The 13,885-nt window shown below is 47.6% G+C and overlaps 4 protein-coding genes across 4 annotated transcripts; 3 read left to right on the top strand and 1 right to left on the bottom strand.

Moving 5' to 3' along the window:
* The first annotated feature begins 88 nt into the window (after nt 1-88).
* LOC131208243 (Golgi apparatus protein 1) lies at nt 89-4,823 on the top strand. Its single transcript, XM_058200896.1, has 5 exons — nt 89-1,839; nt 1,926-2,775; nt 2,944-3,697; nt 3,755-3,861; nt 3,932-4,823. The coding sequence occupies exons 1-5, from the start codon at nt 392-394 to the stop codon at nt 4,097-4,099; spliced, it is 3,327 nt and encodes a 1,108-aa protein (XP_058056879.1). The 5' UTR covers nt 89-391; the 3' UTR covers nt 4,100-4,823.
* Nucleotides 4,824-4,834: 11 nt separating this feature from the next.
* LOC131208244 (uncharacterized) lies at nt 4,835-5,370 on the bottom strand. The gene is made up of 2 exons (XM_058200897.1): nt 5,093-5,370; nt 4,835-5,015 (listed from the first exon to the last, which is right to left on the bottom strand). The coding sequence occupies exons 1-2, from the start codon at nt 5,328-5,330 to the stop codon at nt 4,852-4,854; spliced, it is 402 nt and encodes a 133-aa protein (XP_058056880.1). The 5' UTR covers nt 5,331-5,370; the 3' UTR covers nt 4,835-4,851.
* Nucleotides 5,371-5,539: 169 nt separating this feature from the next.
* On the top strand, nt 5,540-6,565 carry LOC131210027 (flavin reductase (NADPH)). The gene is made up of 3 exons (XM_058203213.1): nt 5,540-5,766; nt 5,844-6,230; nt 6,312-6,565. Exons 1-3 carry the CDS (start codon nt 5,691-5,693, stop codon nt 6,461-6,463), a joined length of 615 nt encoding a protein of 204 aa, XP_058059196.1. The 5' UTR covers nt 5,540-5,690; the 3' UTR covers nt 6,464-6,565.
* Nucleotides 6,566-6,961: 396 nt separating this feature from the next.
* Nucleotides 6,962-11,032, top strand: LOC131208927 (conserved oligomeric Golgi complex subunit 1). The gene is made up of 3 exons (XM_058201869.1): nt 6,962-7,150; nt 7,224-9,696; nt 10,179-11,032. The coding sequence occupies exons 1-3, from the start codon at nt 7,011-7,013 to the stop codon at nt 10,368-10,370; spliced, it is 2,805 nt and encodes a 934-aa protein (XP_058057852.1). The 5' UTR covers nt 6,962-7,010; the 3' UTR covers nt 10,371-11,032.
* The last annotated feature ends 2,853 nt before the right edge of the window (nt 11,033-13,885 follow it).

Here is a 13,885-nt window from a genome sequence, read left to right as displayed (position 1 = left end):
GGTTCTGATGGGATTCGGCGAATGCATTGCGTGCGGCCAGAACTGTCAGTATCTACGCGGCTGATTAAAATACTTGGGTGGCTTAAAAAGGAGAAAGAACTCCCGTTTCCGTGACACGTATTTCGCTTGAACTGCCCGAGGACGAGTCTTGCTTTTAGTTCATTTCGTTTTCTACTTCGGGCACCGCGGTATCGAGCTGCAAAGGAGGTGCAAAGCGAGTAAAACTCTTAACACACCCAACATCACGAGCCACAGCGTGGGACGGCGGGTGCGAGCACACAAGTGATTATGTTTTCCTTCCTCGCGACACCCACCACTTACCTTTGCCGGTGCTAGAAGTGCCCTGAAGGAATCCATCGGGCTACAGGAAAATACAAAGATTTCATCAAAGATGATCCAAAGGTCAGCTAGCGGGGTAACGCTGCGAGTGCTGTTAGCAGTCTTCGCCACTACGTCGTATACGTCGCTGGGGGCGGAGATAAGCTCGACCGGAGTGAAGCTGATCGATGAGGAAGTCTGTGCTGGGCTGAAAACCCTTTGCCCGAAGATCGCAGCGACGGCCGAAGATCTGAAGGCGCTCGAGTGCGTTCAGTCGCTGCTTCCGGAGCAGATCGACAGTCTCGGGCCCGAGTGTCAGCATCTCGTGTGGATGCACACATCCGCCTTGATGGACGATCTGAATCTGAAGCGCATGATACAGCGGGGTTGCCCGAAAGACTTCCAGCAGTTCCCCTGCACACCGGCCGCCGATGAACCCGGCCAGTATCTGGCCTGCATCATCGCTCACCGGCAGTTGGCTAAGGGTAACGGTTGCATCGGTTACATTCAGCGCCTGGAGTGGGTTGCTTTCTCAGACTATCGGCTCATACGCCAGTTTCTCACCGACTGCACGAAGGACATTGAAGCTCTCGGTTGCGGGCGTGTGGTTTCCGGCAAGGAGAAAGTGTCTCAGGGCGAAACTGTGGCCTGTCTACAGTCGTCGCTCGACAATGTAAATGCCAACTGCCGGCGGCAGGTGCTCCACTTATCGGAGGTACAGTCCGAAGACTACAAACTCGATCGCCAGCTGTACGTGGCGTGTGCGAACGACGCGTTTCGCTTCTGCCAGTCGCCGTCCACCGCGGGGCAATCGCCAACGCTTCTGAAGTGTCTCATGAAGCACCGAAACGACGCTGACATGTCAAAGGGTTGCCAGCAGCAACTCCTACGTCACGATCGGCTCGTCGTGCACGATTACAAAGTATCGCGCGGGTTAACGCGAGCCTGTAAGGAGGACATCAAGACATACCGATGCCGGCGCGGTGTTTCCGACGACAAGGATGTGAGGTTGGCACAGATATTGCTGTGCCTGGAAGCGGTACAGAAGAATAGCACCAAACTGATGCCGGAGTGTGTGGCTGAGATTAACGACCATCGACGGATGCTCTTGAATGACTACAAGCTCTCGCCGGAGATACTGACTGGGTGCGAGAATGATATTGAAAAGTTTTGCAGCAATTTAGACGCCGGTGGCAAAACGATCCACTGTTTGATGGAGCATGCCCGGGCGAAGAAAAAGAAAGAGCGTCGCGTAACGGACACATGCCTGCGGGCACTGGAGACGCTGGTGAAGGTGACAGACGTCGGGGAGGATTGGCGGGTAGATCCGGTACTGCGCAAAGCCTGTAAACCGGTGGTGGATGTTGCTTGTTCCGATACGGACGGTGGTGATGCGCGTGTTATGTCATGCCTGATGGAGAAACTCGGAACGAACTACATGAACGTGGAGTGTGAATCGGCACTGCTGCAGATACAGTACTTTGTGGCGCGTGACTTCAAACTCGATCCGCAACTCTATCGGTGAGGAGGTTTACCATTTTTCGCGTATTTTGCAAAAGGCTCTCGTCTTGCGCTTTGGAGTAACCCAAACCATCCTTCTTTCGCAGAAACTGCAAAGACGATGCAATAAGGTTCTGCAAGGCCAAGAAAAATTGGGCCGATCTCGATACGGCACAGATGGATCCGGAAAGGGGGCCACTTATACTGCCCTGTCTGCATCGGTATGCGTATCCTGAGCGTGAAGAGATGCGCCTGCGACCAGAATGTCTGCAGGAGGTGAAGCGTGTTATGCGACAACGTGCCAAGTCGGTCGATCTAATTCCGGAAGTGGAAGACCAGTGTCTGGACGATCTGGCGTACTTTTGCTTCGATAAAACGGGTCGTGGTGAGGAGATGCAGTGTTTACAGGACAACCTTGAAAAGCTGCAGGAACCGTGCAAGGTTGCGGTTACTCGCTACACGGAAGAAGAAGCGGCACACGTAGAACTGAACCCGATCATAATGGGAGTGTGTGGCAGCGCCATGGAACACCATTGTGCCAACATCCTGAAGACGGGTCGGGATGAGGGCGAGATGATGGAATGTTTAATCGGGGCCAAGAACACACCCGAGCTTCGAGACGATGTCAAGTGCCGAGCAGCAATCGAACACTTTCAAATAATTTCGCTGAAGAACTTTCACTTCACATTCAAGTTTAAGGAAGCGTGCCGACAACACGTGTCGCGCTTTTGCAGCAAGTGCACAACGAAGTACGAGGTAGTGGCGTGCTTAAGCGAGGTAATGCGCAACGACACGCTGCGGGAGACGAAACACTCAATTCCGAAAGAGTGCCGGCAGCAGGTGCGGGCGCAACTCTATCAGCAGCGCGAAAATATCGACTTTGACCCGAAGCTGAAGGCCGCGTGCAAAGAGGACATCGAACGTCACTGTGCCCAGATACAGCACGGTTCCGGGCAGGTGAATAGAAACAATGCAAGTGTGCCATGCCATTTTCCATTCGAACTTTCTCACCACCATCGTTGCTAAAGTAACAGAATCTCGCTTCTATTTGGATCTTTTCGGGACGCAAACCGCAGGATGTTGAGAGATTCACTAACCCTCCTCCTTTCTGTGTCTCCCCGACAGGTGTTGGAGTGTTTGCAAACGCACCACGGTGACCTGACGGAAACGTGTCACCATCAGTTATTTGCCATAAAAAAATCCGAGCTTAGCGATAGCGCGACGGATTATACGCTGCTGAACACATGCCGCGACATGATCCGTCAGTATTGCCGGGACACCGAACAAACAAATTTACTGCAGTGTTTAAAACTACACAAGGACGAGTCTTTGTTCGACGACCGGTGTCACCTGGTGGTGGTCAACCGGATGATCGAACAAAATCTCGATTATCGCTTTAACCCGGCCTTGCAGGCAGCATGCTCACGCAACATTGCCGAGTTCTGTACGCCCGTGGTGCGACGTGCCCGCCAGGATGAAGAGCTCAACGGAAAAGTGATAGACTGCCTCAAGGTACGGTTCCGAGAGGGTCGGTTGCTACCGGAGTGCGAGCGCCAGATGACCGAGGTTCTGCATGAGCGAGCTCTCAATTACAAATTAAACCCGCTGCTTCAAAGCGTATGTCACGACGAGATACAGGTGCTGTGCAATGCACCGGTTGCCGATACCGAGAGTACAGGCGAGGATCACGGGGCCGTCGAGGAGTGTCTGAAGCAGGCGTTCGCCGACAAGAAGCTGATCAATCGAGCATGCAAGGTTGAGGTATCGGAGCTGATACAGGAGGGCAAGGCGGACATTTATGCCGATCCGTTGCTGCAGCGCGCGTGCTCGGTCGATCTGTTGAAGTACTGTTCCCACATCGAAAGTGGCAGCGGTCGTCGTAAGTAGTTTTTTGCAGTTTCATGGGATCATTTATAAACCGTTTTGCGTCTTTCAGTTCTTAAATGCTTGGAAGAGATACTAGAGGGTGAGAGCAAAGCGTTGGAGCCTGACTGCAAGAGCAAACTATTGTCCCGGTTGGAAATGTTCCGCAATGCCGCTGTGGTAAGCCAAGAAAGGGTTTTCCGACTTTCTTATCGCCATTATATTCATCGCTTTGTTTTTCTGTTGCCAGTTTGTTCCACCACCAGAAAGCATTCATCAGCTGTACGACCAGGTGGTGAGCTCGCCGTCGAAGCACTACTTTCTGTTGGTGTTGCTCAGCTTCATCGGAATCATCTTCATTTTCGGTTTGCTCTGTGGGCGTGTGACCCACCGCACAATGGCACTGAAAAATAAGTGATTTTTGCACGTTTGCAATTGTAATTTAAATGATTGGTTTTATTCGTCTCTACATCCAAATTATGACTGTGTTACTTATGTGTTACATCAATCGGTTCGAGCAGGAAAGACGATCCACGATTTGTACCACCCAATATTGTGCAATTTCTTTCACATTAAAAGATCGTTCGTGAGCGATTTTTCAATATGAACGTGTTTAAACGATGGCTGCTATTATTTTGGCTGCTCTCTGGACAATTATTACGTTCCACTTTTTTTATCCGCCCAGCACACACCTTGTACCAGTTTACTCCTTTTTCCTTCGCAAAAATTTCATTTGACACACTTGATGAAAAACTATCGCAGTAGACAGTGGCGAGAAAACAGCAAGGCAGCCATTCTGTATTATATTAGTTAATGTACATTCTCCCGGAGGCAAATTTCCAAATCCGAGTCACAAGGAAAATCTGATGGAAAAAGCATTGTTACGCGCTCGGCAGCAGTGAAACAAGTGCCAGCAAATGCATCTTTAGGTAGATATAAGTGTGCTCGTCGATATGACCTCTAGAAAAGACTTTTTATATACATAGTGCATAGTACATGATCGATATAAAATGAAGTTCACTGTTAACGGAGAAAATAGGAAAAGGTCAATATCTACCTGTAACAAATTCACACATGCACGGTCAAACACCCATATACACGATTAGTTTTGCATGAGCTCGATTGTGTCAATAAAAAAACCGAAAAATAACGAGTACGCATTCTTTTATTTCAAGCGTTGTCTAATTGTTTGAGATTTGTCAAGGAGTCATTCAACTTTTCGCTTAAATTGGCAATACGGCTGAGCTTCTCGTTCAAATTCTGCAACTCGTCGTTTATATTTTGTTGTTCGTTCAATATTGCATGCATCTCGCTAGAGAGGTGATGCAGCGTGGCTACAACGATGAAGAACGATTCAATTAACCAATATATTGCTAGGAATGTGTCAAATCCCTTTCACGGTTGTACTCACTCAGCTGCTCATCCGCAAGCCAGTTGTAGTACTTCAAGCATTTGTAATTGTCCGCGTATAGATCGTACATCCGATTTAAAGATGCGATGGATCGGTTGTACCGTTCAATGTACACGGAGTTGGGAGGGTCTTGCGAAGCTTGACTGTCCTGAGCTGGTGATTTTTCGACGTTCAATTCGTAGAATGTCCGCAAAAGCTTCTCCAAGGCACTTCTGAAGGAAGGCGAAAAATCCTCCATCTTACTGCGTTCGACCTCAATAACGTGCTTACTGCGACAGTTAACAACTACAGACTGAAAAAAGAGTGTTTTGAATTGAGTACATTTCAACGGCTAGGCAGGGTTGATACGTGCTATAAAAATATGTCATTCGCCGGCGCATATACAACCGGCGTTTTTATCAGTCCGTAAATGTTTGTGCATTTTTTTTTTGTTTGGTACAATCAAGTACATTGCAGATACGGAATCGACGGGATAAGACGGTGAAACATTGCATCTTACACCACTCCCTCAGCGGTCAAGGGCACGATCGGTCGATTGTGAAAGCTTGTGAGATAATTGACTTTACTTTCGATCACCTCCGCGAACCTCCTGTGCAGGATGCAGAAGAAAATTGTTTTCTTCGGTGGAACCGGAATGACGGGGCAATGTGCAGTACGATATGCGCTTAAAAAAGGTAAGCCGAGTCTAGCCGACTAGTGCCAGAGTTCAGGGCGAGTGCCAATTACCAACGCAAAATAACTTCAATTGCAGGCCTGGCAGTGCGGCTACTCGTGCGTAACGAGGCTACGGTACCGGATGATTTTAAGGAAAAGGTCGAACTGGTCAAGGGTGACGTAACGAGCGCCGAAGATGTAAAGAAAGCGATCGAAGGACAGGAGTTGGTCTGCGTCGTGCTGGGCACGCGAAGCGATCTTAAGCCGAGCACGGTGATGTCCGAAGGCCTATCTAACGTACTTTCCGCTATGAAGGACGCGTCGCTGAAGAAACTTTCCGTGTGCCTGTCGGCGTTCCTGTTCATGGAGCCCGAGAAGGTGCCGGCGATTTTTGTGAACATCAACGGAGAGCATCAGCGCATGCTGGAGCTGGTTAAGGAGAGCGATTTGGAATATCGTGCCGTGCTGCCTCCCCACATCGCCGGTAGGTGCACCATTTACTTGAGTCAACCGTACGCTCGGTTACAAATGTTTCTTTTTCGCTATTTCCACCTTTTGAATGCAGATGAGCCGCAAGCAAAATTTGTGACGGACTATGGCAAATCGCCCGGCCATTCGAGATCGATTTCAAAACTAGACCTTGGCCAATTCCTCGTAGATTGTCTGTTTGACGATGCACATTCCCGGAAGGTTATCGGCATTTGCACGGTTAAGTAAAGTACCGTGCTACCACAGACCGTTCAAAGCGTTCCTTTGTTGCTAAATAAAGTGTTTCTTTTTATAATGCAGAAAATACAAATTCCCTCTTGAAAGGGCAAGTTTGCTTATCAACAAGCAAGGTCTAAGTGCTTAAAAGCGGCTTATCATGATGACACAAACCCACTTGATGAACGAACGTACGAACTAATCCGCTTCTCTAATCCTATGCCAAGATGCTCGCGAGTGCGTGCAAATTCTTGTCTTGTCGTTTGTAGAGATCGTGTATGTTCAGGAAAAACTGTTACAGCCAAACTACAATTAAATATGTTGTTCAGTTTTAGTTCAGTTTCAGAGCTTATAGGTAAAAAACACAGTTCTTCCTCAGTTCAACTTGCTATAAAGTCCAGGGTGCCATCACGAGATTAAACGTCAATCCCGTTTTGTTGTGATTCCACACTTTCGTCACACAACGAACGGTGCTTGACGAGTTGGCAATTTTGACCATAACATGCAACAATAAAATATCATTGTAGAGATCTTCCCGGTGAAAACTTAATTAGGGACGATGTCCAAGAGTGTAGAACTTCTCAACATCGATGTGGACAAGCTGTTTAAGCAGCACAATGTGGTCGAATGCGATGCCGTTCACAAACGACTGCAAAGTGAGATAGAATTGAAGCGTGAAGAGCTTCGAACTATGGTTGGGTATGTCAGCATTTGTATTAAATGTAAGTGTTGAGAGTTTTCTACAATCACTGTTCGTTCCGCAACCCCACAGGGAACGGTATCGCGATCTGTTGAAGGCGGCTGATACGATTGGCGAAATGAAGCAAACGGCGAGATCGATCATCGAAAATGTCGATCGCATTACGGTGCGGTGCCGGCAGCTGAACGATCACAATCTAATCGGATTCCGCTCCGGAAACGATTACCAGCGCTCACAGAAAAAACATCGCGATCACAGCTTTCACGGTGTGATTGTGCAGATCAAGCTGCTCACCAGCTTGCCGGAGCTGATATGGAGCAGCGTGGATCGGGAGGACTACTTTGTTGCCACACAGCTCTTCCTCTTTGCTCGGCATGTTTCAACCGGACTGAACCTCGATTCGGAACGTGAAATGATGCGCAAGTTTCCGGTCGCTGCCAAACAGTGGCAAGTGCTGGGTCAGTTTTTCTATACAATTTTGCAGGCGTGCCTTGATGCGCTCGGTCGCGAAGAACTGTCCATGTCGGTGGCGTCAAAGAGTCTGGCCAGCTGGCTGCTGCTCGAAGCGTGTGCCGTCGAGAGCACGTTGCCAACATTCACCGAGCGTCGTTCGAAAGCGTTTCTAACCGTGCTGGATGAGCAGGCCGGAACCGAGAGATACGAGTTTATAAAGGATAAACTGCTGGCCAGCCTGAAAGTGCTCATCGGGACCGTTCAATTGTTTTACGAATGCTTTCTCGATGACGGTGCCTCGAACGATAGCGAAACGATGGGAGGTTTTCAGCGTGAACTGCGACAGATTACAGGCGAACAGGCAGCACCGACAATCGAACTGGTCAAATCGGAAGATCCCATGATTCTGCAGATGGTCCCGGAACTGATTGCCAAATTTCGACCCCGACTGCAGCAGCATACGGAGCTCCACGAGTCAGAGATATGCAACGGAGTGAAAGCTTTTATTAAGTACATCGAAACCGCTGTGAGCAACCGTTTGAGTCGCCTGGTCAGCATCGTTCCGTCGATCAAAACACTGCACGACATCAAAACACGGGCGCACGCAATCGAGAAACCTCCAAACTGGGCCACTGTCACCAGTCGACTAGGGCTAGAGGAAGGCATCGACTTCTACGCTAGCTTCTACCAACGACTAATCAACGATCGCGTCCAATGCATCATCAGATCGTCCTGGAGTGCGATGGTCGGTCAGACGACGGCCGATCTAATGCAGCTACTCTCCAGCGATCAGACTATCACTTCGGAGTTGAAGTCATTCGTTTGGCGTGAATCACTCGAGGATGTACCGGCAAACTTGCAGGCTGCAATTGAGCGGTCGAACCTGGGCGGTCGGAAGCTGCTGATGAAAGCGCGCGCCTATCCACCGGAATTCGTTGCGGTGCTCGATACGTTCAACGATCGGCTAAATGGTCTCGCGTTAGATGTAGACTCCTTTTTGGCGACGTCAAGTCGCGCCGAAGTTGAAGGTGTGCTGGCATACTTTCGCGATTGCTGCGTAGAAGGAACTGCCGAGCTGGTGACGGCCGTCAAGCAGGCAAGAGTTGAACACATGACACCGGAACAGTATGCAATGTTAGCCCGTTTCCTGAATGCTGTACCCGAACTGTGCCCGGCTTTACGCGAGTGTTTTCTACCCAACTGCACCTTGTCCGGAGAAGGGATACGTTTGCGCCAACGAAAATCATCCTCCACTGTCACCGTATCGGAGGAGGATCCGGAACGGTGGGCTAAAGTGGCCGGATTACTCGAAGAAGAAAGCCTTCGCTTTTGGGCCACTTGGGTGACAAAGTTTTACGAAAGCTGGCAAACGATGCCGGTTGACGTGGGATACGCGACGCTGTTGAACGATTTTCCCGTGTGGGAAACTGTGACGATTGAGGAAAACGACGAGAACAATCAACCGATCCAGTCGACGATCCGTGTCCCGTCGTTGCCGAGCATTCCGTTGCAGCATTTTCTACACCATATCGGCACGCAGATTAACGATGCCGTCCCACAAACCATTCCTAAGTCGGTCGTGGCACAAGTTGGCGAGCGGGTGGCAACTTATTTGCTACGGCATTATGAGCGGTTAGCGGCCGATGAGTTCACTGCATCGAACCAGAGCATCGCCCTGCAGTACTATTTGGATCTGCGATTTGTCCAGCTGCTGTTCGTTGCCCGAGAACAGAAACAGTTGCAGGAGCAGTACAATGGGTTGATCACACGAATCAAGTGCCTCATTGATCCGTTTGATTTCGACGTTTTCTACGCGCACTTAACTACGAACGTGAAACGTTCGGTTGCGAGGTTACAGCACTTTCTCGGGGTGCTCGTTTGCCAAAGCGGACAGCAGCTGACGTCGATCGTTGGTGGTACTGCGGCCTCGGCCGGTGTGAAGGTGGCATTCGAAAAAAATCCAAACATTCTGGCACTCAGCTCCAACAGTTTAAACGTTGCGTGGTTCCCGTTATTACCGGTCGTCGGCAAGGACAGTACAATGGCCATCACAACAATAACTTCTCTTCCAGCAACCCAAACGGACGTTAAGGTAAGATATATTTTTCTTCATTAGTTTAAGAAGCTGGTCAACTTGTTCTCAGGAGACCGTTGCGGAGGATAATGTTTTACTATTATTTCAGATAAAGTCAAACGTTTGAACTTAGAATCGTTTGTTATGGACCTTGGTCTCAGGTTAATTTCAAATGTTTCGTCATAATGCTAACTATTGTTGATTGTTTACTAGTTATTTATTTTCGGCTTAACCGATGTTCTTTGCTTGATTTTACTTATGGCTGTAAAGCGGATTGAAATCTAACGAGAGTAAATTGCACCTTATACCACTGTTTTTGTTTAACGAATCGTATTTTCATTTCATTCGTATCTTCAATGGCTTCACGATTGAATGATTGAAACAAATAACATTATAATATCATTGTGTTTTTATTTCAAATAACACGTTACTAAAGACGTAATATAAGATTAAACTATGCAAGCGATATGATAAAATATTCTGTTATCGTTTCTGTACAGGACCAAACCAAAAAGTCATCTGCATTGAAAGTCGAGGAGCCTGTGGCAAAAGGGACATTGAATGCCGGTCCCTCGAAGCAGCCGAAAGAGCACTCGGCCGGGACGCCGTCGTCATCGTCTGCGGCTACTGCACAAAACTACGCCAAAGGAGCTGCAGCATTCTTCGGGTTGGACAAGGACTGGTTCCGGTGAGCTGTACTGATTGTACCGCACCGGGCAATTTTATGAATTGGCGCGTTTTTGTTATATTCACTAAAAAAACTATATATTAAATAAAATTAGTAGATGACAAAAAATAACGGAGAATGCACATAGATATAGTAAACCTGCACAGTGGCGGGCAGCACAATTCTGCCTCATAGACAACTTCTAAGCCATAAGGCGACCACGAAGTTAGTCAGTCGCTCCTAAACATCTAACGAACATAGTTGTCCTCCGCGTTTGGCCTGATTAAACATTACCGCTCAGCTCCGTTGACCATCAGCCTTGATACTGTCGTTCTCCAGTGCAAAACCCACAAACGATAACTAAATTACGGGCGTAGTTAATAACGCCCGTACAACACAAAGTTACAGAAAGTAACAGAGATAGACATTGTACACGACCCTAGGCCAAATTTCGCTTGGCGGTTGCAATTGCCAGATAAGAAGTCATAAGCACACGTACAATATTCAAACTAAATGAAAATAACAATCTTTCGGCATTGCAAGAACTTAAGATCGTAGAATCCAATTTTTATTTATCAAACTTCCTCCGATTTAGCATCTTATCATATAACATTACATGCAACGTAAACAAATTTAAGAAAATACATCAAGTAAAAATCATGTTAAAATTAAATAAATGCAATAACTTATCGGGGATACGTTCAAACTCTTCTACGACGCGTGCTCCGAACAGGCTCCGACTCATTATCTATCTCAAGGACTGCTGCAGTTAGCTGTTCTGCAGCATCTAAATACTTAATTTCAGCGTCCTTATTTTTTTTGCCACGGCGTTGAACTGATTTTGTTTTTACCTCGGGAGTTTTTACATTTTCCGCAGCGGTGTCGCTTTCGATTGTCACCGAGTCTTTCGGCACGGCCTCGAGCGAGCTAGTAAGCTCTTTGGAAGAAGCATCGGCTGCCTTCTTCCTCGGTTTACGTCCCTTTGCAACAGGTAAATTTTCTTCGGCAATGTCCTGCTTGCTTGCATCCTTTAAATCGCTGTCACCCTTAGAGGTTGCTGGTTGTCTTGCCTTACGGCCTCTCTTTGGGGCAGACTCCATCTCAGAGTCCTGCTCTGTGCTTTGTTTAGAGACCGCAGCTCTTCCACGACGTCCCTTTTTCAAACTGGCTTCGTCGTGTACGTTCTCACCATCAAGATCATTCGGATCCACGTCTGGTTTGGCGGTTGCTGGTTTTCCGCGACGAGTTTTCTTTGGACCACTATCATTCACAGCTTCATCGATCGCAGATTCGGCAAGTCTTTTTCCTGCTTTACGCCCTTTTTCAGTAGCTAAACGTTCGCCGGCAACATCCTTCTCAGTTGAATCGTCCACGTCAGAGTCTAGCGTTGAAATTGTTGGCGCTTTTCTCGGACGTCCTTTTTTCGGTGCAGCATCCTTCTTCGATGGCGCTTTCTGTTTCGGTGCGCTTTTAGCGGCCATAGTCCTTCCACGACGAGGCTTTTCAATCCCCTCGGCAACCTCTTCCTGTACGATGGTGCCGTGCTCCTTCTCAACCTCAGTAGTTTCTGCAACATTGTTGGGATCGTTTTGCTCTTGTTGATCGTTAGATAGCTGGTTGTTCTCCACCGTAGACGATGCGAACTTTTGGAGTCGTTTTGTGAAAGTAACTTCCGTACTACACAAATTTTGTTCTTGCCCAGAATCAACAAGTGTAGTGGAAGTAGTCTCGTCTCCTTTCTTGGCCTTGGTTGCATTGCCTCTTGTCCTTTTAGGAAGTTCGTGTTGCGTTTCTTTTGCTACCGGTGCTCTTCCGCGGCGTGTGCGCAATTTGCTCTCAATTTCATGTCCTGTATCGGAAGCATCAATTGCAACGTTGCTCTCGCTAAGTGTAACGGTAGCCGCAGCAGCGCCTCTTCGAGGTCGTCGGACAGGAGTTGATTTCACAAAGGAAGTACCGGGTGTAACGTCCAGAAGTTCCGGGCGTAACAGGCCGTTGCTCTCGCTAGCGGTGACGGCAGCCGCAGCAGCGCCTCTTCGAGTTCGTCGGACAGGAGTTGATTCATCAATGGAAATACCGGGTGTAACGTCCAGAAGCGCATTGTGATGAGACTGAATCGCAGTGTGTTCCAATTGCAACGGCGTTGTCAGCTGTGGTGTGGAAGTCACAATTACACAAGCAACATCTGTCCCGGGACTTTTCATGGATTGTTCTTCTTGCGATATTATTTCCAAATTATTAATCGTTTGTGGCACTTCACCATGACGTTGATCGTCGCTAGCATTTTTGTTTCCTTTTTTAACGCCTTGCTTGCCGAGCGTTGATGCTTTTTTAGCGACATCTTTGGTGACATCGTTGGTGAAATCTGGCGAGTTGGGTTCTTGAACACCCGTTTGGTCTCTTTCGCCACTAGTTTTTGGTTCTGCCTCCTTATTATCAATCGGTTCTACTGTTGGAGCCTTATATTCATCATCAGAAGTATTTTTGCGACCAGGTTGTTTCGTAGCTCTTTTTGTACCGCGACGATTTGTATTTTTTATAACGTCACCGACAATATCCGGAGAGCTAAAGTGTTTTACTGCGACAACGTTATTAAACACAATTTTTCGTCTTTCGTCAATCATCGTCAACGTCGACGACGTGCTTTCTTTGGTGTCATCAAGATTTTCATTGTCCGATGGCTTGGGCTTACAAAACTTCAGCTCAGGAGATTGGCCAGCAATTACTTCTTCAGACAGACTTTTGATCTTGTTCCGCGATGCTCTAGGGGGAAGTTGCCGACGCAACGTTGTTTGTGTCGACTTTGAAGGGTCTGTTTTGCTTGCTTCTTTCGGAACTATTTCATTTGGCAATGTAGGGTACTCGTTGGACACGACGTGGCACTTGGGACTTTCTGCATCGATTGGAGGCGTTTTAAGTTCATGCTGATTCCTGGAATATAAACGGCGCTTAACAACAGGAGTACGAGGATGTTTAAACACATCCTTTGTAGTGGACGAAACAGGCTCAACTGATTCCTTGCGGTCCTCCTCTGTGCCCAAATTGCTAAAATAAAATAAAATTGTAAACAATAAACGTAACTGAAGTTTAACGTTCAGCAAGTAAGTAACAAGAAGAGAAGATAGACGACGAATGCCGTATAGCGACACACAATAATTACGTCTTCCTCGCGGTTAGTTACACAATCGTGAAGAACTAGGACTATTGTTGAGCAACTGTTATCATCATATACTTATAAGCTAATTTTCTCTCATATAGACGCATATTAATACCTACCTCACATTGGAGTCTGATTTTGGTGATGAGCGAGATTTTGTGTCGTCACTGCTGGATTCTTCATCAGCTGATTCATTGGTGCAAACTAAACATTCGTCATTTTTGGAGGGTCCGCACTCCTTTGCACCGGCCTTCAATTGGACTTCTTTAAAGGAACCATCCTCCTTATCTTCTTCCTTTTGTTGCTCTTTGAAATGTTGAAGCTGAACCAATGTACAAGGTTCTACTCCAATTTCAGATAACTCATCGTTGTTCGTTGAAGAT

The sequence above is a fragment of the Anopheles bellator genome, chromosome 2, assembly GCF_943735745.2.
Source record: "Anopheles bellator chromosome 2, idAnoBellAS_SP24_06.2, whole genome shotgun sequence".
Classification (NCBI taxonomy): Eukaryota; Metazoa; Arthropoda; class Insecta; order Diptera; family Culicidae; genus Anopheles; species Anopheles bellator.
Note: the sequence above shows the minus strand (reverse complement) of the source record. Positions and strands in the feature narration are given on the sequence as shown.

What these genes read in the sequence shown, in the direction of transcription:
- LOC131208243 (XM_058200896.1), top strand. Translation starts at nt 392, where the DNA reads ATGATCCAAAGGTCAGCTAGCGGGGTAACGCTGCGAGTGCTGTTAGCA. An exon ending in CGAAAGTGGCAGCGGTCGTC is followed by an intron (nt 3,698 to 3,754) that starts GTAAGTAGTTTT and finishes TGCGTCTTTCAG; the next exon opens with TTCTTAAATGCTTGGAAGAG. An exon ending in TGTTCCGCAATGCCGCTGTG is followed by an intron (nt 3,862 to 3,931) that starts GTAAGCCAAGAA and finishes TTCTGTTGCCAG; the next exon opens with TTTGTTCCACCACCAGAAAG.
- LOC131208244 (XM_058200897.1), bottom strand. Translation starts at nt 5,330, where the DNA reads ATGGAGGATTTTTCGCCTTCCTTCAGAAGTGCCTTGGAGAAGCTTTTG. An exon ending in GCTTGCGGATGAGCAGCTGA is followed by an intron (nt 5,016 to 5,092) that starts GTGAGTACAACC and finishes TCATCGTTGTAG; the next exon opens with CCACGCTGCATCACCTCTCT.
- LOC131210027 (XM_058203213.1), top strand. Translation starts at nt 5,691, where the DNA reads ATGCAGAAGAAAATTGTTTTCTTCGGTGGAACCGGAATGACGGGGCAA. An exon ending in ACGATATGCGCTTAAAAAAG is followed by an intron (nt 5,767 to 5,843) that starts GTAAGCCGAGTC and finishes CTTCAATTGCAG; the next exon opens with GCCTGGCAGTGCGGCTACTC. An exon ending in GCTGCCTCCCCACATCGCCG is followed by an intron (nt 6,231 to 6,311) that starts GTAGGTGCACCA and finishes TTTTGAATGCAG; the next exon opens with ATGAGCCGCAAGCAAAATTT.
- LOC131208927 (XM_058201869.1), top strand. Translation starts at nt 7,011, where the DNA reads ATGTCCAAGAGTGTAGAACTTCTCAACATCGATGTGGACAAGCTGTTT. An exon ending in GAGCTTCGAACTATGGTTGG is followed by an intron (nt 7,151 to 7,223) that starts GTATGTCAGCAT and finishes GCAACCCCACAG; the next exon opens with GGAACGGTATCGCGATCTGT. An exon ending in CAACCCAAACGGACGTTAAG is followed by an intron (nt 9,697 to 10,178) that starts GTAAGATATATT and finishes GTTTCTGTACAG; the next exon opens with GACCAAACCAAAAAGTCATC.